General features: G+C 42.1%; 2 protein-coding genes across 2 annotated transcripts in view; both read left to right on the top strand.

Annotated features, from left to right (window-relative positions):
* Nucleotides 1-787: 787 nt before the first annotated feature.
* LOC142216886 (fibroblast growth factor receptor substrate 2-like) lies at nt 788-6,829 on the top strand. Its single transcript, XM_075284983.1, has 5 exons — nt 788-853; nt 2,642-2,825; nt 5,473-5,586; nt 5,672-5,805; nt 6,002-6,829. The coding sequence occupies exons 1-5, from the start codon at nt 788-790 to the stop codon at nt 6,827-6,829; spliced, it is 1,326 nt and encodes a 441-aa protein (XP_075141084.1).
* A 5,744-nt stretch (nt 6,830-12,573) lies between these two features.
* PARN (poly(A)-specific ribonuclease) overlaps nt 12,574-22,875 on the top strand; it is a 69,891-nt gene continuing 59,589 nt past the window's right edge. The window contains exons 1-8 of the mRNA XM_075285784.1: nt 12,574-12,697; nt 15,423-15,500; nt 17,449-17,528; nt 20,491-20,558; nt 20,648-20,729; nt 20,917-20,977; nt 21,058-21,235; nt 22,222-22,287. Of these exons, the coding sequence (XP_075141885.1) occupies nt 12,679-12,697; nt 15,423-15,500; nt 17,449-17,528; nt 20,491-20,558; nt 20,648-20,729; nt 20,917-20,977; nt 21,058-21,235; nt 22,222-22,287 (632 nt within the window). The 5' untranslated portion in view covers nt 12,574-12,678. The remainder of the gene's footprint in view (nt 12,698-15,422; nt 15,501-17,448; nt 17,529-20,490; nt 20,559-20,647; nt 20,730-20,916; nt 20,978-21,057; nt 21,236-22,221; nt 22,288-22,875) is intronic.

Raw genomic sequence — 22,875 nt, 5'->3', positions numbered from 1 at the left:
TTTAATGTTTTTGTTTAAAGCAATGGCTACACGGTAACTTTGGCTATGCCTCCTGATGTGTGACAGCAGACAGGTAAGAAAACAGGTAACTGCAGATGCATGCATATAGCACCAAAACGGCATTCTGTGATATTGCATTGCATAAAAATATTTTAGGCTAAGGCCCCTCATTGCAGAAACGCAACCTTTTGCAGATTATTAGAGCTTCCTTTATATTTCCCATTCCTTTTCTAACCATTCTTGGTTTTAACACAAAATATGCAGCAAAATCTGCAACAAAAAAGCTGCATTTCTACAAAGCGGGGCTGAACCTAAAAGATGTTTATGCGGATTGTGCAGCGTGTGCAGGAGGCCTTATGGAATTGTGGGTTGGTTATCCAATTAGACAATCCTATGGGTGGGCTCACATCTTCAATCAATATAAACTCGTTCACATGTAAAAGCATCTTAAGACAGCATCAGTGAATGTGACTATAAAACTTGTGCCTGAAGCTCTTATTTTTATTTACTTTCACCATTTTCTGTGTGTTGCTGGTTGATCGTTTTTACTTTTTTGTGGATCCTATACATTATTGGTTGTTATTTTATATAAGGTATAGATAGAAGATTACTAGTTAATACATTTTTACCATTTTGTGTATAGTATATATTACAAGTTGATACTTTTTGTCCCTGAAATCTTTGCTAGACCAGCAGGTTACCCCTTCTTAATGATTCATTAAATGTGTAACACATTAAACTCCAGAAACCATCATCCGTATTTGTGTCTCCCTCCCTTGCAGGAGTCATGGGTCTCTGTCACTGCAGTATGATCAAATGTGATGATCTTCAAGATGAAGGAAACCGTTTTCGGGTGAGAGTATACACAGGATTACATTTTTAGGACTTGTTCAGCTTTGTTGTAATTTGTTGCCATTGTTCACCTCTGGGGAGCTAGCAGTCTGAGGCAGAGATGCTACACCCTGGTATGCTGTCTTTACTTTCAGGGGGGAATGGTGTTGCAACTAGTACTGTTGTGTTATAAGGGTGCACTTACATAGGGCTATTAAAATTGTTACAGAATAAAAACCCACATGCAACTTTCATACCGTTTTTGGTTTAGTTCTTGATTTTACAGGTGAAACTTGTTTCACTGTTAAAACTGCGGATATCTTTTTTTGATCCGGTTCCTTAATTTTAACTCCAGCCATCTGTACTGTGTGAATGTACCCTTAAAGAAAAACTTCCAATCTGGCTGTAGAAATTGCATGTAAAAACTGTACTGTGTGAATAAGTCTGTTTATACTTCATAAAGGTGAATATAAGTAACCAACGTGTAAAATGTATAAACTGTCATATTATGTAAGCATAGATATACATTAGTTATGGTAGACTCTGTGGTGTGGTTGACAGAATGAAAAACCGTAACTTGTAAAGGTCCTCTCTTACAAAAGTTTGCCATAAATGTAAGATCTTTACTTGCAGACCTTTGGCAGATCCAGTGTAACTTGCTGAGACTATGTAGCCTTGCAAGCCTTGCACATAAGATTTTGGTCTCTTGCACATAGTGTGCGGGCTGACGGGGTTCCTATTTTTTAATGGATGCTTCTGAGTGCCTTTCATGTTACATTGACTTCCATTGGGGGAGGATTTGGTTCTGTTCAGATTGGTTTTCATGGAACAAAATCTGGGAAGCTCCATTCAGAGTAATGGCAGATGCTACTAAGAGGCTGGATCTGTAGATAAATGTTGTCTATACATAGGATATCTGTGTGCAGTCAATGGTTTCCATGAGCCCTATCCATAGAATAGACGAGAGCAGTCCTATTACTAGTCCATTTTTGCAGTTCTATCTTGAATTTTGTGGCTCAGTTCCATGGCCCCCACGCAAATCTGTATAAAATGTTATCAGTTATTCTGAACCTGTAATACTGGATAGCGCAAGATCAGAAATATGGTTGCGAGAATGGGGGGGCCTTTGGCCTCTTACAGACTAGCATATTTGTTTTGCATGTAAACATCCATATTATAGATAGACCAATTTTGACTACCGGTCGTGGAGCATTCTAGAACTGCATGATACGGGGAGTTCAGGTCATCAGACCAATGGTTAGGCTATGGTGCACAGCCGTAATGCAAACACTTATACATATAAGCGTACCCTAGGGCCCCATATGCACATCTGTATCTTTAGTATATCAACTGTCAATATACATAGGTGTGTGCATGAGACATAAGACTGGGTTCACACAGCTCTCTTTGGCTTGGCAGAACTGATCTTATCTTGTCTGTCTTATGCATCCAAGCTGTGGTCAGGCCTACACACAGGCTTTGGGGCAGATTTATCAAGACTGTTGTAGTTAGCAGAGGATGCATTTCATTTATACATATTTAACCGCACTCCCTCCTATGGAAAACTGGCGTATAAGTCTTCTCAGGTATTTTCCTGTCTGAGGCTACTGTATGAACACAGCCTTGTACACGAATTGCTTATCTTTTTAGTATATTGATACATTCTGGTTGTGTTCAGGTACCATTGTGAAATGCAACAGGAAAAAAAATAGTAGTATCTGTTATGTATAGTTTGTGTGTGTGTGTGTGTGTGTGTATACATCCTATAATGCAGCTGTGTTGATCATTCCTTCCTGTTCTTATTTTTAAGGTTACCAACGTAAATGACAATGGCAAAAATGTCTGCCCAGGAATCATGGAACTTACAGATTCCTCCATGATTTTTCATACTAAAGGAGGTTTTGTGAAATGGCCGTACATCAGCCTGCTGAAATATGGCTATGACTCTGATCTCTTTTCATTTGTCTGTAGTCGGAGATGTCAGACTGGAGAAGGTACAGTAATACTTTCAGTTCGCATAACTCTCTAGGGGCTGTACATATTATGTATAACAGACATATCAACAGGATAGCCAAAAAGAGCCTTGGATTTTCATTGTAGCCTCTGTTAGAGTTAAGTCTACTATTCGCTTTACACCAAAAATCTGGTGCAAATGGTAATGGTTGTGGTGCATACTTGTGTGGGCAGTCTTTGCCCCAGAAATGTGCCACTTCCTTCTATTTGTAGGACATGTATGCAAGTTCCTGACTGTTACAGCTTTGTTTTGGTGCTCACAAACTAAGAGGCCACAGCCTCTTAATAATTGAGTTCATTAGCGCAGGTCAGGGACTTCATTAAGACTGGCAAATAGAATGACAGTCTTAGGGTAAGTTCACACAGTTTTTTTGGTCAGGGTTTTGAGGCCGTATTCGACTCAAAACCATGACCAAAAAGATGGCTCCCATTGAAAACAATGGGAGCCGGTCAGGTCTTTTTTTCCGGGAGCCGGAAGAAACGAGAGAAAAAAAGAAGCAAGGTGCTCATTCTTCAGGCCGATTTGCCTTGCGATTCGACCTGAAGACACACCCTCCTCCGGACTAGGCCCATTCATTGGGCCTAATCTAGAGCAGAGTGCATGGCTGGATGCCGGTGCAGTACACCGGCTTTGTTGCGGCTGCCCGGTTTTTTGATCTGAACCTGAGGTGGCCTCCGCCTCAGGTTCCGATCCAAAAACCCCCGTGAACTTACCCTTAAGAGACAGCATGGTGAATTTATGAAGTCTAAACTGATAGTCCAGTGATTCTCTCCAGCAAGTCCTTAGAGATTAGGCTGTTCTTGTGTTGGAAAAGAGACAGGTTTTTGTTTTTGTTTTTCCTGGCCTCATATCTAACCTAATTGCTTTGCAAATAGAAACTGCTGCTGAGCTCCATCTATGATGACTCTGACCAGTCTTGTGATCCCGATACGTCACTTCTAGTTAACAAAGCTTTTGCTTCTCCTTTACTTAGCAATAATTACACCAGGATTACTAGTGTTTAAGGACATCAGAAGCCAAAGGTCAGCAATTTATCTGCATTCCCAACTAGAATAGAATGGCTCAGTAGAACCTATGTGTCATTTTTAAAGGTAACACTTAATGGAGGGAAAAAAAAAACATTTAAAGCCGTAAATCAGAAATGCAACAAGGCTGATTAAAACAGTTTTGTCTTAATGCAAACTTTTACTAACTAACAACAAAACTTTTGCCATCAAGGCAAAACCTGACAAAATGCCACTTGCGCTAGGTTCACACTAACATTTGGGTCTCCAGGACCAAGGCCCTGTCTGTTTATAGACTATAACAAGGTCTGCCGGTTTGGAAAATTTCCTTGCAGGATTTTTGTCAAATTATTTTTATAAGCCATTCAATTAAGTTGTACATGGTTTACCACTTGGTTTTTACTTTAATTTTTATTCCTGAATTGAAGCAGGTGATAACAATCCCACTGTTGGCTAATAAAAATAAATATAATAATAATATAGACCTCAGTCTAGAACCACTAATTTAATAGATTACAAATTAGGCTAGGTTTACATCTGCACTGGAGTCAGAGACTCTGCCACAGAAACCACCAAAAATCAGTGAAGAGAAGTCCTGAACAGAAGACTTTTCTGTGCTGTCTCAGTATTAAGAAAGAATAAATAAACAGCCACACCGAGGCCCTATTATAGACCATGATGTCCATAGGTAACTGCTGTTTGACTCTGTCGTTTGGGTTCCCTGGCACACTTAAACAATGGAGAGCCCAGCACAGCAGGTGTGACCCTAGCCTCAGACCACCAAACTAAAATTAGAGCCAACCCCCAATACAAAATCCATATCACCTAAATTAATTACTGTGGGAGTACAATGGTATTTATGTAGGAGGTTCTTGCTTAGGGTGGCTCAAGTAGGCGACTCAGCCTCCGCTCTGGGCATTCGCTCCGTTCATTCTTGGGTCTCCACCTCAGCATTTGTTGTTGCAGCATGGTGCAACCTTTGAAATGGTATTTTCCTACGAAGTCCCAGGAGGTCATGTGAACACAAGATGGTAACTAAATCGACTAGAAGCACCTTACGCATAAATGTATGCAGGGTTGTGCCTAGAAGGTATGGCTTCTTATGATGATCCAGAAACTACTGTTATCCACCATCCAGTGGCGTAACGAGGAACGGCTTGGTCCCATGGTGAACTTTTGACACGTTGTTATGCCCCATAGTGGCCCCTGCACACAGTATTATGCTGCATTCCAGCCGGTAACTGGGGGGAAGGGGGGACGCAGCGGTAGCAGCTGTCGCCAGGCCCCTAATGTCCCGGGCCCCGTGGCAGCTGCTACCCCGCTACAATACAGCAATGTGCAACAAATCTTTGGGTGCTTGAGAGTCTCAGGCCCAAGGTGTTCATGCTATCCACCACTGGTGTTACAAATGACTTATCAAAGGTTTCCCAGAATATCCAGCAGAACTAAATGCAGGTCTGGGCTATAACAGGATATAACGGTTGTGTGAGGAGTCATGCAGTGGGTCACCCTGGGTTTCCTCTCATGAACCAAAAACCAAATGTGAACCTAACCTTACTCTGCTTTGTGTGTGTTAGGCTACAAAACCACTTACAGTATATTTTATCTTTTTCTGTGATTTAGGGATATTTGGATTCCGATGTAAACGTGCAGAAGAGATGTTTAACTTATTACAAAGCTGCATGGAGAATAATCGAATAAGTGTCATTTCTGACACTGATGGTGACAGTCCAGTAGGTAAGTGGCTGGGTAGCAATTCTAGTTGCTGTTGTCTTGTTTATGGGTGGTTTTACACAAAGCTTTCTTTTTTTCATTTTAGTAGATGCTAAACGACTTCTACCATATCGGTATAGGATTTATCCCTCTTTCCCAGCAGCCTCATCCATCTTACCTTCGCATAGACCTGAGCCTGTCGGAGGAGAACTCATTTCTGCTCCAGTCTCTACATCTTCAGAAGTAAGAATCTTTCCACACTTTATATATATTCTTTATACCTTCTGGGAGAGAAAAAAAAAATAAAAAAAAATAAATATATATATATATATATATATATATATATATATATATATATATATATATATATATATAATTTTTTTTTATTTATTTTGACTGGTATATATGATTTGATTTTTATTTTGCTTTTTCTTTCTAGAGTTCCACATCTGACTTCAAGGAGGCAAAACTGCAATCCAAATCCCATTTATCTTTGCAGCCAAAGGTTTCAGATGGTGGCATGAGCCAAGTATCTATTCGCAGTTACCTTGATGGAGAGGATCGTCGTGGAATTAAACTTGACCAAGCCTGTGTGCTCAAGACAGAAAATGAAGAGATGGAAACACTTGAAAGCATACACTCTGGAGAGTTAAATGGTGCCGTATGGGATACTGGCTATGACACTGATGATCGGCGAGAAACTTCATGTGCGAGAAAAATGGGATATGAAAATGTTCCTGCTTTTCCAAGAGCATTTGTTAGGCCACGAAGCATGTTGGTCTCAGTCAGTAGCTCTGACTCTCAAAGTCCTAGTTTTATTCCATCCCGTTTTCCACCAGGTTATTTTACTAGTCAACCATCTTCTCCTTGTATATTTGAGGAACAAAGTAGCTTAGAACAAAATGGATCCACCAGGAATGGAGGCAGCTATCAATTACGTACATCCATACAACGGTCTTCAGTAAGACACTCTGTAAACCGCTCAGACTGTGCTCCTCTCTATTTTAATTTTGATCTCAGGCAGTCCTCTCAGGAGTCAAAAATACTCAATTACATACAGGTAGAGATGGAAAGTGGCTGCGATTCTGACAACCCAGAAACTCCTCAAAGTCCTGATAGTTCTGGGAAATGGAACACAGGCCAAGAGACTGAGGCTTACGCAGAATTGGACATGGAAAAAACCACCGCATTGTCACTGGTGCATAGAGTCCATTCCAAAGATGGCACAAGGAGAACTAGACATGACAGCAAACTTCTCCCAGTTTGACCTTCTGCTTTTTTCTGACGTTTTAAAATTTTCTTTTTTTTTTATCATTGAGTATATAGTTGTGTATTGAAAATTCAATGTTTGTTACAAGTTTCTCAGATTAGTTCTTAAGAAACAGGAATCAAACAGCAAGCATACTAGTCTAGACTATATCTTGATGGATTGTATTAACGTTTCATCAGGATTATTGGTTTATAAATTATCATTTATTTTGTCATCTACAAAATACCACTCGATCATTTGCAAATATTGAGAAACTTAAGGAATTGGGCCTTAATACCTGCATGTGTTGCTCAGTATTTTTAAACCAAAAACAGAGGGGGGGAAAAAACCCTTTCCATTGTACTTTATTTTTCCAGTTCTGGTTTTGCCTTACAAATTCTGATAAAGGGCAAGCTCTGCTCATGCTGAGCCGTACACGCTGGCACTTCCCATTCACTTCAATGGGACTGCTCACAGTGAAAGAAGCAGCCCATTCATTTCTATGGGGAGCGCTCGTATGCCGGCTCCCATAGAAATGAATGGAGCTGCTTTATACGCCGCTTATTCTGAACGTGTTTTACGTTCAGAATAAGCTTCAGGAAACATAGTGTGAATGCACCCAAATACTGCTGTGTGAGGGTCCATTCACATGGCGTTCTCTGGTGCGGATTCTGAGGTGGGTAAAAAAGGCCTCCATGCGGATTCTGAAACAAATTCCGCCTTGGCATCCGTGCCAGAAAACTCAGTGTGAATGGACCCTGAAATTGTATGAAGGAAGTCGTAGGCCATGTATGTGTGCTGCTGCTTCATTCAATTCTATGCTGGCTATGATGCTCAGGTTCTCTTCTACAATCCTATAGAGATTAATAGAGCAGCATTACACATGTATGACCTAACATTCTGTTCTGGGGCACAAGGGATCCCCATGGTTGTGATCAATAGGGGTTCCAGTAGTCAGCTCTTCAGAATCAGCCAGTTATCCTGTGGATAGGGGATAGATTATAGTAACTGGAATATCCTTTTAACTACATCACATAGTGTCAGGTCAAATAATTCTAGACATAAAAAAACATCCCTCATTCAATAGAGGGCTTCTGTCATTACTAAAACTTGGTTTTTTTTTTTTTTTTTCATGAATTTTGCAAAGTTATATACTTCAATTTCAACTGACAATGTATCTCTGTATGTAGAGGTGTGCTCTGTTATTAGAATATATTGAGTACCTACTCTTTTATTAGAAAATAAAAACTTGTTTAAAAGGATGGCAAAGCTGAAATACTGGGACAGATCTATTAAGTATGGCATGTTACTAGTGGTATATCCTGGGCCTAGGTCATGTGGTAGAACTGAAATCTAAGCCAGCAAAGAGCCCTCTTAGAAGACAGCCATAAATTACTGCTGAAATCTGACAAATTATAAAAACAAAACTGGTTGTGGTGGCGCTGCCTGTGCCCTGCAGACACACACTCTTACTTTTTCCTGAAGAGGCGTGAGTGGTAGATCAAAGTGACACAAATACTGTTGAAAAATGATGTGCCAAAACTGCAACTTTTAAATTTTTTTTTTTTTTTTTTTTTTTTTTTTTTTACAGAGCTATGGTGCATGGCTAGTAGTAATTCTGCCCCATTATGTTCAGTGTAATGTCTGAGTAGATGGTCTATGACTCTGTATCTTCACCTCCCCCTCAAGACTTGACAATTTATTAAAGAGGACCTTTCACCATATCTGGGCACAGGCAGTGTTATATACTGCCAGAAAGCTGACAGTGCGCTGAATTCAGCGCACTGTCGGCTTTCCCGATCCGTGCCCGGTGTAAAGCGCTATCGGTCCCGGTACCGTAGCGCTTTACAGTCAGAAGGGCGTTTCTGACCATTAGCCAGAGACGTCCTTCTGCCTCGCGGCGCCAATTGTGCTGTGGAGCCGGGAGGAACGCCCCCCTCCCGCTCCTGATAATGCTAGTCTACGGACAAGCTGTGTGAGCAGAGGGAGGGGGCGTTCCTCCCCGCTCCACAGCACAGCGCGATTGGCGCCGCGAGGCAGAAGGACGTCTCTGGCTAATGGTCAGAAACGCCCTTCTGACCATAGAAGAGCTACGGTACTGGGCCGTAAGCTCTTCACACCAGGCACAGATCGGGAAAGCCGACAGTGCGCTGAATTCAGCGCACTGTCAGCTTTCTGGCAGTATATAACACTGCCTGTGCCCGGATATGGTGAAAGGTCCTCTTTAAATAATTCTTTCATAGAAATATATAGCCTGCATTTATTTCCTCTGTTTATGTAATGGTAGGGTTTGCAAACCATTACACAATTTGATAGGTGTGTATAGATCTGTATGAAATCTTATAATTTTAAAATGTTATACTTTTATAGTGGCATTGTTCTAGAATAACTGCCAACATCGTAAAATTGCAGTGGGATGGGGGAAGTAAATTAAAGTGGCCAAGTATGGGTTTTGTGCTGTGCACTAGGTCGGTTCCAGATTTTTGGAAAACAGTGTCTTAGAGGGAATAGCATTCATGATACCTGGACACCCCACCACACACAATTTTACTGACACTAGATCACCATAGAATCCCATGGTAACTGGCGTTTAGTTTAGTAGAACTATGCAGGTTCCGGGTCTTGCCAGATTGAAGTCTCTGGATTTCCTTAAGCTGAGTTCACAAGGGTGTTTTTTTTTTTTTTTTTTAAAACTCAGAATCCACTCCAAAATACTTCTCCTGGTGCAGTGCACTGGCATCTAGTCGTGGCATTCTGCTCTGGATTAGGCCCAAATGAATTGGCATAGTAGGGAAGGAGTGTCACGCTGTGGCAAGATAGGGCAGCTCACTTTTTTTTTCTTTTTTTTCCCGTGAGCAGGAGAAAATCACTTTGGGGGGGGGGGGGGCGGGCGAACGGCTCCCAATGAATTCAGTGGGAGGTGTCTTTTGGAGCCTGATTCTGAGGTGGATTCCATGTGAAAATCTGGGCCAAGAAACGGTGTGAACTCCGCTTTAAACAAGCACGTCGTAAAAAAAACCTTGTTGATGACAGTGTAACTTTCCTCTCACTTGCATGCTGTACAAAGGGCCCCATATAAAACACCACATATATAGTGGTCCTTCAGACAAAGTATGATTGGTGGAGGCCCAGGGGAGATGAATAAACCTAATGGTGTTACTCTCCTCCCCTGGGCTATGGCCTCCAGAGATGGCATCATAGCTTTAGGATAGAGTGTTAGGGTAAGTTCACATGGGCTTTTTTTTTTTGGATCGGAACCCGAGGCTGCCTCAGATTCCAATCCAAAAACTGGGTAGTTGTGACTGGAAGCCAGTGCACTGTGTCTTCAAGCCAAATCCTGGGGCAAAATTGCCTGAATGAGCACCTCACTTCCTTTCCTTGGAAAAAGCTCCTGAGCGGCTCCCACTGATTTCAATGGGAGCTGTCTTTTTGGTCAGGATTTTGAGGCGAATACGGCCTCAAAATCCTGACCAAAAAAACTCTGTATGAACTTACCCTTACAATACTGCTAGCATGTGCAGTCGACTCTACCTGAGGCCTAGAAGATTGAAACCCAGGAAGGAAGAACACACAGGAAAAGGGAGTTCCAGAAGAAGATAGCGGTGTTGCTGGAGAGCTTTCTCTCTCAGCATTGGAGATGCCCCCAGTGCTGTTTGAGCACTGAGGACCGCCCCCAATGCTGGGGAGGAGTATTATAGACGAGTATTATCAGGAGGGGAGGGGGCGTTCCTCCCCACTCACACAGCACAGCACGATAGGCGCTGCTTTGAAGAAGGATGTACCTGACTGACTGTCAGGAACGCCCTTCTGACTGTAAAGCGCTACGGTACTGGGACTGATAGTTCTTTACCCGGGGCACAGATCAGGAAAGCCGACAGTGCGCTGAATTCAGCGCACTGTAAGCTTTCGAGCAGTATATAGAACTGCCTGTGCCCCAGACCATGAAAGGTCCACTTTAAGGGACCCCATAGCACCTGGGAGTGAGAGAACGAACTACTCAGTCCAGTGCTGGACTGGTATCATCAGATGTGTGATGGGGACAGATTATTCCATTATACCTAAGGCTAGGTCACATGGCCTGTTTACAGCTCATTGAAGTGAACGGCCAGAGCTATGACACTAACCACAGCCACTATACTATTATGGCTGCGCTTGGCTTTATGTGTAGAAGTTGCAGCACTCGCCAGACCGGTCATGAGCCCAGGAAAACATGTAGAAGGCTTTGTAGATCAGAGCTCGTTCTGACCTAGGGTAGGAAGACCTGTAGGCCAGTGATGGCGAAACTATGACACTTGCATCATAGGTGACACCCCAAGACATTTTAGGTGACACACATACTACTTATTGTGGTATTGAAGTGTACAGCGTCCTAGTGTTCTTCAGCGTTGGCTACAGCCCACCCTGGAGTCGCCAGCAGAAGGTGACCAGGACAAGTGAGTAAAAAGTATTGGCCGCTACTCAATGTGGGAGTGGAGGGATAAAAGGGGGTGGGCTTAAAAAAATAAATAAAAATAAATCATATATTGTGGGGTGGCATAAGATAGGGATCATACACTGTTGGGAACCATAAAAAGTGTGGTCATATACTTTGCAGGGGTAAAAAAGGGGGTCATGTACCGTGTGTGAGGGCTAAAAAAAAAGAGGGGGTCATATACCATGTGTGGGGTATAAAAAAGGGGTCATATACTGATATACTGTGTGATTGGCCACAAAAAGGGGGTCAGAAACTGTGTGATGGGCCAGAAATACATATAATACAAATACACATTACAAAAATATAACTCTTTTTTTTTTATTATTAGAGCTACAAGTATCACAATATTATGGATATTTCTAGATGTGCTATGGCACCCGAGTTAACCTAGGGGCTTTTTTTTTTTACAAATTTTTACACACTGAGCGCAAAAGGTTACTGGTGGATACGGTCACATCACCCCTGCTTTTCCATTAGCTGTTCCATTATACGATCAGAAAAACTGAAAATGTGGCAATGATGGATTCATGATGTGATGAACACTATCAGCAACCAACGGACCTTCTTTTATGGTGTCCAGAGGTGTAATCAGAAGAGATGCACAGGGTGCCTGGGAGCCATTGGGGACCCATATAAACAATACGTTATAGTTTTTTTTTTTTTTTTTGGGGGGGGGGGTATAAGGGCTGGTGCACATTTTGCATTATGGCCTAAGAGCTTCATGTCACTCCTCTGATGGAGCCTCTGAGACAGATATGAACAAAGCCTAGAATGTCATAGTGTAGACATTTTAAGCAGAAATAACTCTGCTACATAAGTCAAATCAAATCAAACAAGCTTTATTGGCACGTCCGAATAGATATTTGGCATTGCCAAGCTAGTAAAATGTGTGTGGGGGAGTTGGAGTGGGTTGATTTGGGGTATAACAGTCCGTGGAGTCTCATCTTCCTCTTACTTGGCGGTCGCTATATGGGGAGGTGGGGCGGGTGTTTTGGGGTATAACAGTCCGCGGGGTCTCATCTTCCTCTTGTTTGGTGACAGCTGGACGCCCGTCACCCCGTTATTCCTCAGACATACAGAACATAGCAGTCAGTGCCAGTTTGGTATGCCTTATCTTATCCTACACATGAGGGCGCTATTTCTTCTATTCACTAAGATGTAGCGCCAGATGTAGCGCAAAGTGACGTCTAACAAGCTAAGCCGGGAGATTGGTCGCCCTCTTCTGATTGGCCGCTCGTCAGAGGGCGAGCCCACCATGTAGGCGGAGCCTCCTCGGATTCCAAGATGGTCAGTGTAGCGCCGGGCTGTGTGAGATCCGGAAGTGTTACCCCGGGGCGGAGCTTCGTGGCCTCCTAGGCTACACAGAGAGTCTGTGCTGGTGCAGTTTACAAGCATGGAAATCACCTGGCGCAGTGAGTGAACCACGTGTGTGCGTCATGTCGCTCTACAGCGTCCCCGCAGGCTGGAGGAGCTGCCCGGTGTGCTGTGTCCGGGCTGCCGCTGCCGTGTGTGCGGCTCATGCTGTGCCGGAGACCGGCGGCTTCTTTTTGCCTTGACAAGCCAGCTGGGCTGTGACTGCGGCTGGCAGCTTGGCCTGTCTGCTTGCAGCCTGTCAGGGCATTGTGGGCCTGACAGTTCTACATGAGGTTATGTCAGTGGGTTCCAGACCACTAATGTATATACTAGCTTATGTGCTTCTCTATGGCAGAAAATGTATCTGTCATGGTTTTGTGTTAAAGGGGTTGTCCAATATTACTCATCTGTATTAGAGACTGTGATCAAGTACATGTAGAGACCATCGCTGGTGCGGATCTGACCCATCACATAACAAGATTTGTTGGGTTGCTACAAATATATCCCCATATGCTAAAACAATGCCAAGCTCCAGATGTTCTACTTTTACTCTCTTTATGACCTACACCTGTTTTTAGCTTCAAAGTTTGCTATAAAAACCAGAAAGCTTTGTGTGTATTGACACTTAGGCCTTAGTCACATCTGCGTTTGGAGTGCATTTGGGGACCCTCCCCAAACGGATGCCTATATGTATAAAAAAGTGGTTATCTAAGGAAACCCGCGGACCCCTAGACTATAATGAGATCAGTGTGGTTTCCGCACAAAATTTGCAAAGAAAAAAATTGCTGCTTGCGTGACTTTGATCTCCGCATGTTTCATGTGGAAACCACAAGGACTCCATTATATTCTATGGAGTCTACGGGTTTCCTTAGGTAACCGCTTTTTTATGTGTACAGGTTTCAGTTCGGGGGTCCCCAAGTGGACTCCCCAAATGCAGATGTGAATAGGGCCTTAGATGTCTCATGGCATTTTTTTTTTTTTTTTTTGTTGGATGACCCACCCGGAAAAAAGTTAACTAGGGCAGAGTCCATGCATATGTATGACCATGGTCATGTATATGTGAAGAAGGTGGAGTGACCCCGAAGAATGAGGGCTGTTTCCAGACATGTAACATATGGTCAGATCAAGCCTGAATCCCCTGGTTCACCATGAGAAAAAAAAAAGAGGCCGGAAGAAGGAGGGTAAATTCCTGAACAACCCCTTTAAGATGTGGGGCTTTGGATCCCTGATGATTTGGCACTTTATTATCACCTGCCCTGTGCATAGAGGTCTTGATACAGCCAATTTAAAAGGATTGTCCAATCACAACAAATTATCTCCTATACACAGCATAAGGGGTACCTTGCTGATTGGTTGGGTCTGTCCGCTGGAGTGCCCACTGATCACAAGGACAGCGATGTTCAGAGGGAGCAGCCAGTTAGGAATTTGTTCTGCAGCTCCATTAATTTCTTTGGAAACTCCTGCAGGTAATCGAGCATTGTACTCAAGCTATTTCCAGCAATTCCCATTGAAATGAATAGGGCAGTGGATCAGCCATCGAAGTTGTCATGATCAGTTGAGATCCCAGTGGTCAAACCCTCCCCCCCCCCCCAACAGGCACAGGGTTTCCCCCTTATTCTTTGGTTCACATCTGTTGGGTTTCCGTTTTTTCTGGTTCTTTGATGGAAGAATAGTGTATGCGAATTGAGACAGGAGACCTCTTTTGTTATAATGTGGTCTATCAAATTTCCATTATTTTTAACTGAAATTGTCAGACAAAAGTCAGGCTTACACAACTTTGTCTGCCTGTGCAGATTTCCAGCATAATTTGTAGTTACCAGGCAATCCCTTTAAGGCTGGATTCACATGCACTTGTTGCCCATTCAGGCATTCCATCCATCATTCCGCTTTAAAAAAAAAAAAAAAAAATTGCAGAGAAAAGTCCTGCAAAGCATTTTTTTTTTTTTTTTGGCATAAACCCAACAAAACCCCATTATAGTCTATTGGGTCTGCGTGTAACCATTTTATTTATTTTAAGAGAATTAGGTTTCTGCTTGTGGGGTCTCCAAGCGGAACCTACAAACAGAAATCCCAATGCAGGTGTGAACCGAACGTAAGATTTTATTTGCTGTAAGTGAACTGGAGCTTAAGGCCTTGTTCACACGGGGTACGGAGTTTATAACAAAGTATTATGACAAGGTGGAGATTTATGGTACTGCTGATGTTTGTAGTTCATTGAAGATTGATATACAGCTGTAGATGGATGTCTTATGTGTTAGATGTGTGCAATCCAGACTACAAAATCCAGTCCATACCCAGTCAGGAGAGTGGGACTCCTTGCATTATGGAGATCCATGGTTCTAGGGGTCCCTGCTTGCCGCTCTACTGCCCATACTATATACTGTTGAGACAGTGAAGCAGAATTATGGGCCATTATGATGCAAAGGGTCTTGGTTGCCTGATTTGGAGAGGTTTTTCCCCAAAGACAAAAATAGAAAATTACCTATTTTTTGATGGTCCATAACAAACCTTCAAAATATAGGTCATGTGAATAGCCCCCATTCCCAGGCAGTGAAATTAGTGCAGCCAATATAGGGTTAATCTTTGCCTCGCTTTGACAGCCATATAGATTATATAAGATTATGTTCACATTGATACAAGGCTGTTTTTTTTTTTTTTTTTTTGTTTTTCATGAAAATAGTGGCAAGAATCATGCTCCCCTCCTCTTCATGTGAATATGCCCTGGTAGCCCAGTTATAAGACAAGTTTGTTAAATGGTTTGAAAATATTTTTTTTATTTTCCAGATTTTAAAGAACAGTTACCGAATGTTTGCCAGGCTATTGCTGATGCAGACTTCTTGGCTATTGATGGAGAATTTTCAGGTATGTGGTGCAGGGATGTCTTGTAGGGGGCCCATCTCTGTCCTCAGCTGTTGCTGCGAGCACTGGCAGTGTATTGCATCCTGAGCTGCTGTGACCATTTAATAACCTCTCCGCTGCCGCTTTCTCTCTTGGGCAATGTGCTATTACTTCTGCATAATGCTGCACCTTAATCTACAGTCAGGACCTCATGGTGCCATCACTCAGAGCACCCTCCTCTGTTTTGCAGTCAGTAGGGAAATGTCTCCTGTATTAATCCGCATAAGGCATTTTTACAATGTGTAAACTTGTATGCAGAGGCGTCTATACAGACATTATTGTGATCTCGGGGCCATAGCGTTTTTAAAGGGATTCTTCAGTTTCAGATCAATATAAAGAGTCGAATGTTATAGATTGTATAATAAAAAGTTTTACAACTTTCCAGTATATTGTCTGTATCAATTCCTCATGACTTTCTAGATCTCTGCATGCTATCATTAATTCTGCTTACTTCCAGAGGATACAAATCAGCCCGTAGGGTGGCAACACGATGGCTCAGTGGTTAGCACTGCAGTGTTGGAGTCCTGGGTTCGTATCCTAACCAAGGACAACATCTGCAAGGAGTTTATGTTCTCCGTGTGTATTTCCTCCCATACTCCAAAGACATGCTGATAGGGAATAGGTAACCCCTATATGGGGCTTACAATCTACACAAAAAAAATAAATAAATAAAATCGGCCGGTGGTCATGTGATGAGCACACAGGTGTATAGCTAGTTACCAGGCAGATGTCTGATTACTGAGCGGTGACTATAATGAGCAGCACCTGCGTCTATCACATGACCATGGACTGATTTTTTTTTTTTTATCCACTGGGATTAAGCAGAATGAATGATTTCAAGCAGAGATTTAGGAAACGGTGAGGAATTGATACGGAATTTTGATTGTACAACTTTTCATTATACAAACAATAATGTTTGTCTTTTAATATTGGTCTGAAACTAGAAAACCTTTAATTCACTTTCATACGGCTGAGCATTGGCAGTTTTGGCAGATCACTGTGAATGCAATGGGTATATGTAATACTGCATTGGTAATAAGACGTTTCTGGTGTCATTGGTGATTGCTGCTACTTTTACTGCCCACTATAAATTCACCTGTGTATAGTTCATATGAAGGGTTCACTTAAAGGGATCCTATCACTCAGACAAAATTTTTTCTAAGTGGCACATCGGAATAGTCTTAAGAAAGGCTAATCATCTACTACCTTTCTTCGTCTTTTCCGCGCCGCCGTTCTCCTACAATCCTGGTATGCAAATTGGCTCTCTCGCAGCACTGGGGGCGTCCCCAATGCTGAGAGAGAACTCTCTCCAGCGCCGCCTCCATCTTCGTCAGCAGCGTCCTCTTCTTCCGGCGGTGGCTTGTATCTTCTAGGCCTCAGGCCTTGGGCAGAGCAGACTGCGCATGACCACAGGCCACGAGAAAATGGCCACTTGCAGAGTATTGCAAGCGGCCATTTTCTCGTGGCCTGTGGGCATGCGCAGTCTGCTTTGCCCGAGGCCTAGAAATTACAAGCCACCGCTGCAAGAAGAGGCTGGCTGACGCTGCTGACGAAGATGGAGGCAGCGCTGGAGAGAGTTCTCTCACAGCATTGGGGACGTCCCCAGTGGTGTTTGAGCGCTGAGGACCGCGCCCAGTGCTGCGAGAGAGCTAATTTGCATACCGGGATTGTAGGAGAATGGCGGCGCCGAGGAGACGAAGAAAGGTAGGAGACGAATAACCTTTCTTCAGGCTATTCCGACGTGGTACTTAGAAAAATTGTGACTGAGTAATAGGATCCCTTTTAAATGCCCATTCAAGTCAATAACATGGACCACTTGTTTACATTGTGATAGTCTTTAGCTTTACCTTGTAAGTCTTGGTTTGGCTTTGTGTAATAACCTGCTCTGCTCCTTTTGTTTTTTGTGTATTAGGTATTAGTGATGGACCATCTTTTACTACTTTAACAAATAGTTTGGACACCCCGGAAGAAAGATATGAGAAGCTTAAGGAGGTCAGTGTAACATTTCCCTTCCTAATGTGCAATTTCCACATAGATAAATGGACATGAGTCAGAATTCACCTTCTTTATAGGTTTTCATTGACACATTTTGAACGCTTCTGTTTACATTATACTGAAATCCCAATAAAATCTAATCTTTCCTTCCCACGCATGTGAAACAAAGGTTTCTACAGCCTTGTTCACATAATACATCTATACAACTTTTGGTGTTCTGTTTGTTCAAATCTGTTCAGCCATTCCAAAGATTTAAGGCTTAGTTCACACGGGGGGCGGTGGGGCAGATTTTGGCACCAAGAGTGACGCGGGGAGCCGCATCACTCTCGGGTCAAAACCTGCCTGCCACGATTGTCGTGGCTTCCGACAGTCGCGGCTTCTCCCTCCGGAGTCTGCTCAAATGAATGGGCCGACATCGGAGGTTGCTGCCGTGGCTCAATTAGCCGCGGAATCCGCCAGAACAAAGGGCAGCCCGCTTCTTTTTTCCGTGAGATGCAGCTTGCCGTTCACGGGGAAAAAGTAGCTTGGCGGTCTCCATAGACTACTATTGTGAGGGGGCGGATTATGATGTGGATTACGCACCATAATCTGCCCCCTTGGTGCCCGTGTGAACGAACCCTAAGGAGGTCGTTCACCCTACCGCTGGTGACCATCAGTAATGTCTGCTGCTATTGCCGTTACAAGATTTTAGCAAAGGACACTAGCTGAACCGTCACAAATCTGTTAAAATTTCCATCTGTCAATGGGATTTCATCTGGTGTCCGTTAGAGGCTGTTATACACACTTTTTTTTTTTTTTTTTTTTTTTTAACGCACACTAACAGATATCCAATGGTAGTGTGAACCCACCCTAAGTCTTTATAGTGATCATTCTCACTCGTGTATTCACTATTAGTGAGTTTTCTGTGCTGTATATTATGGAGTCTTGTTACCTACTTGGCTAGTATACCCTAATTTCTAACACTATCTTTGGAACGGGTATGGATATACAAAATGCTCAGGGTGACGGTACCTTTCAGATAATGTATGTCATTAGGCTTTTCCGACCCGGACACAAGTCCAAAGGAGCTTTTTCAGTTTTGTATAACAGAACGAATAGTTCTGAAGCCCCCATAGATGTGAATGCACTTGGATGACACGGATGTCACTCAATGTCATCCTTGTGCATTCTGCTGCAAACTCAGACCTCAGCCCAGTCATGTCCCTGAGGTTTGAAGGTGAATTTCTGCATTACATGTAGTTGACAGTTTTGTTATATACAGTACTGTTTGTTCAGTTCACAGCATTCTTTTACATCCTGAATCTAAGCATCTTATCCTGCATATGTTTAAGTGACCTAGGTCAGCTGTTTATTTCAGGCCTTGTGAATCAGCGCTCTCTTGAAAGTCTGAGCTCCCACTGTGTAACAGTGATGCAAATTAAACCGTGCCAAATTGCAGATCAACGCAGTTCTCAAATTCCCAAATAGATTTCTGATAAGAGGAGTTTGGCCGTTAAATGACCATGCGGTTTTTCAACAGTTTACAGCTCGGTCATTACTAATCAGTCTCCTTTAATCTGCTGTCCGTTTACAGACTGTGCCAATCTAGTCTGCACGTCACCCGCAATGAGGTACAATGTGAGAAGCTGTCCTAATAAACCATACACCTATGTTAGGTTTCTGTGTTTTGGAGTAAACAACAATGCTTTATTAACTGACTGCATGTTGTTATAATAACTAACATATTAAGCGCTAAATGTCACTATTCTAACTATTTGTCTCTATCTGATAGTCGCTCTGAGTGCTGCAGTCACATTAGTCACACCTGTGATTTTTATAGCTGCTCCTGTAGCAGAGATAAAGTTCTGAATCTCCATGCTGTAGTTATGGTCCTGCAGTTACACTGTGATAAGTGAAGCATTTAAGGTTTATATATATATATATATATATATATATATATATATATATATATATATTCCTTCTTGTCTACAAAATGTAACTCTTTATGGTGACCACAGTGAAGTGAAACAGCCTTCCCATTAACATTGTGCCAGCAGAACTTGCTCCCCTGCCAGACCATCTGTTCCCCCTAGGTTTGCCCTTCAGCAGGGAGCCTAGCTAGTCATAATACCAGCAGTTTACAGCCCTCTACTATACTAAACTACTGGTTAATTTCCACAATTCTAGGGGTCCATAAAATAAGCCATGCTGAACATAAAACATGTAAAAAAAATATATTTTTTTAAACTATATCGATATGTAGCCTCTGTGATCAAAATAACTGTTTATGTGCAATAGTATATATAAAAGTTTGTTTTAGGTAAAAGCAAAATTTAATTTTAGCGAAAGTAATCAACTTTTTTTTAATAAATAATGCTACTTATTTCAAGCACTATGTGTTTCCTTCAAAAACAGGGTAAAAATAGTTGATACGCAAAGCCATTAAAGGGATTCTATTGTTAGATTCCCATTTTAAGCTAAACCCATGTTGAAATAGCCTTAAGAAAGGCTTGTTCCCCTACCTTTAGATGTCTTTTCTGCGCCGCTATTCCTTAGATATCCCGGTTTTCGTCCATATGCTAATTAGATTTCTCGAAGCACTAAGGACGCCCCCAGTGCTGCGAGAAAACTATTCGTTGCCTTCTTGTCCCCCCTCCTCCTTCTTCCTTGTCCCGTCGTCTTCAAAAAGTGCCGACTGCGCATGTCTGTGGCTATTTTCCGGTGGCTAAACGAACATGGTAAAAATAGTTGGCATATGCAACGCGATTAAAAAGATATTGCTGTGTAAAGCAATGCATACAAAAATCCTAAATTTGGCCTGTTTGTTTATTTTATCCGTGGAAACATTTACCATTCTTTTTGGTGAATGAAGAACCTCTTTAAAGTGAAATTCTGCCTTACCGATCTTAAATATATTTCTAGCTATATGCATGATCCTGTTTAATACTTTGCAACTTTTTCCTCTCTTTCAATCTTGTAGCACTCTATGGAGTTCCTGCTGTTTCAGTTTGGTCTCTGCACCTTTAAATATAACAGTACGGAAGCCAAGTATGTTGCTTTTTGCTTTATTTTAATCCTCTATATTTACTCTTACCGTATTCGCTGACTCTGTTTTTTGTCTTTTCTCCTACTTGCAGGTATGTCGTAAAATCCTTTAATTTTTATATTTTTCCAAGACCATTTAATAGAAATTCTCCAGACAAGAAGTTTGTTTGTCAGGTATGTTATATGGTCTTTCCACTTTTATTATCAATTAATTCCTTACTAATGACCGGAATATTATATGTGAACCCGCCCTAACCGTGCAGAATTCTTGTAATGGCCTGAAATATTGTTACTTGTACACCTGATACACTCTAATATCATTATGTACTGCACTAACTATCCCCACCGTCTTCTCTTCCAGAGCTCGAGCATAGACTTTCTAGCCAATCAAGGTTTTGATTTTAATAAAGTTTTTCGTGACGGTGAGTTATAGATCAATACCGTAACAAAGGCTGCAGAATAATTCTATGTGAACAGATGATGATGGCGTCTTGTTCCCTAGGTATTCCATACTTGAATCAAGAGGAGGAAAGACAGCTTAGAGATCAGCAGGAAGATAAGCGTTACCAATCGAATGGTGCTAGCACAATGTCTTATATGTACATTTCACCTGACACACCCAGGGCTCCAGTTGCCCCTGTAATTCCTGATGATCAGAAAGATTTTATCGATAAAATTGTGTAAGTTTGCAGCACCAGTTACTGTATATGGACTTTTATTGAAATAATAGCCTTGTGTCCCTACTAGTTGTATATATGAGCAAAGAGGATCTCGCAATGCCTGACATGTCTGCTTTGGTATATACCTGTGTCCTGTATTCTCCATTATGTAAAAAGTCTGTGAAATTTCTATCTATTTTTATTCCTTCTGAATATTGCTGAAAAACTAGAAGTTACCATCACCTTTGTCAAAGGGGTGCGTCCCTCCACAGTCTGACACTCAGTCCTGATTGTTTAGTCTCGGACTGTGTAGTAACGCCCAGCTGTCAATTCATTGATACATTTCTAGGTAGAATAATGGAGGGTCAATATAACACGGAGCACTAGAATTATGTCTATTTTAGTGAATGTTCTTCATAAAATATCATGAGTTGTGACAGGTCAGTATCTAACCATCTCTGATTTAGGTGAATAATCAAGTAATGCCCTTAGATGCAAACAAGCATGTGTGCACGATGCCCAAGTCCTCACTGTCATACGTATAGCCAAAGATACCCAAGTGACAGATGTTGGCTCTCTAACAGAGTAATGCCATGTTCCTTAGTATTTTTAATGCCAGAATGGCTTCCATTACAAAAAATGTTCTGTTCTAACAAGGAGAATGTGATCAGCAAGCAGCTGATCTGTGAGTAGCCAGACATTCAGATAAATGGCCATCAATGATATATTAGGACAGCGCAGATCTGCCAACACAGGAGACTTGCACAGAGGGGCTCTTGTTCTTGCTCGTAGAGGGTTTCCTGAATTTGGCAACCTGTATGAAGTCTGTCTGCCCTAGCAGGGCGTTATAAGCACTGGGTGTCTTCATGAGACATCCCCTTTAATTTCTTTATCATATAACAGCTATTGGAAATAGAAGTGAGAACCAATCGTGTTATTTGCCTGTACAGTTATTGGGAACGTATTCACATATGAACCATCATTTTTTTTTTTTTTTTTTCTTCTAGAGGATCTGTTGATGAATTTTTAAAAGATGAACAGAAGAAAGTTCTAAAACTAGAACCTTGTACTGGGTTTGTATCTTTAATTTTCAAATTATTTTTTTTCCTGGTTTAATGGCCTCCCGAGGTTGTTTAGGTTTTATGGCAAGCTCACACTGAGTTGTTTAGATTTTTGAGGTAGAATACGCCCTTAGGCTAAGACCCCATGGGCTGGAAACGCAGCATTAAAGCACTGCGGGAACAACTGCAGCATGAACACATCGCAGTTCTTACCGCAGCGCTTTGAACAAAAAGTTCAGAGTTTTCCCTCCATGGACTTTTACAATTATGTCTACGGGGAAGCCGCCGGCATTTCCGTAGATATAATTGACATGCTGCAATTTTCAAAACCGTGACTTTTTTTTTTTTTTCTTTCCGTAAAGTGGGCATGGGATTCCACTTTGCAAGTACTGCAAAACGCCATCATTTTTCCCGAGGTGTTCCCGCTTCTGGCAAATTGTGGCGTTTCAGCCCGTTGGGCCCTGGCCTTAAAGACTTCCCAACTCCTCCATTCATTTCAATGTGAGACTTGCAGATATTCTCAGCTAGAGTGGGGAAAAACTGTTATGATCTATCTTCAGGTGGCTTCTGCCTTGCAGAGCAGAAATGTTTTATTTTTGC

This window comes from Leptodactylus fuscus, chromosome 8 (assembly GCF_031893055.1).
Source record: "Leptodactylus fuscus isolate aLepFus1 chromosome 8, aLepFus1.hap2, whole genome shotgun sequence".
In the NCBI taxonomy this organism is placed as follows: Eukaryota; Metazoa; Chordata; class Amphibia; order Anura; family Leptodactylidae; genus Leptodactylus; species Leptodactylus fuscus.
Note: the sequence above shows the minus strand (reverse complement) of the source record. Positions and strands in the feature narration are given on the sequence as shown.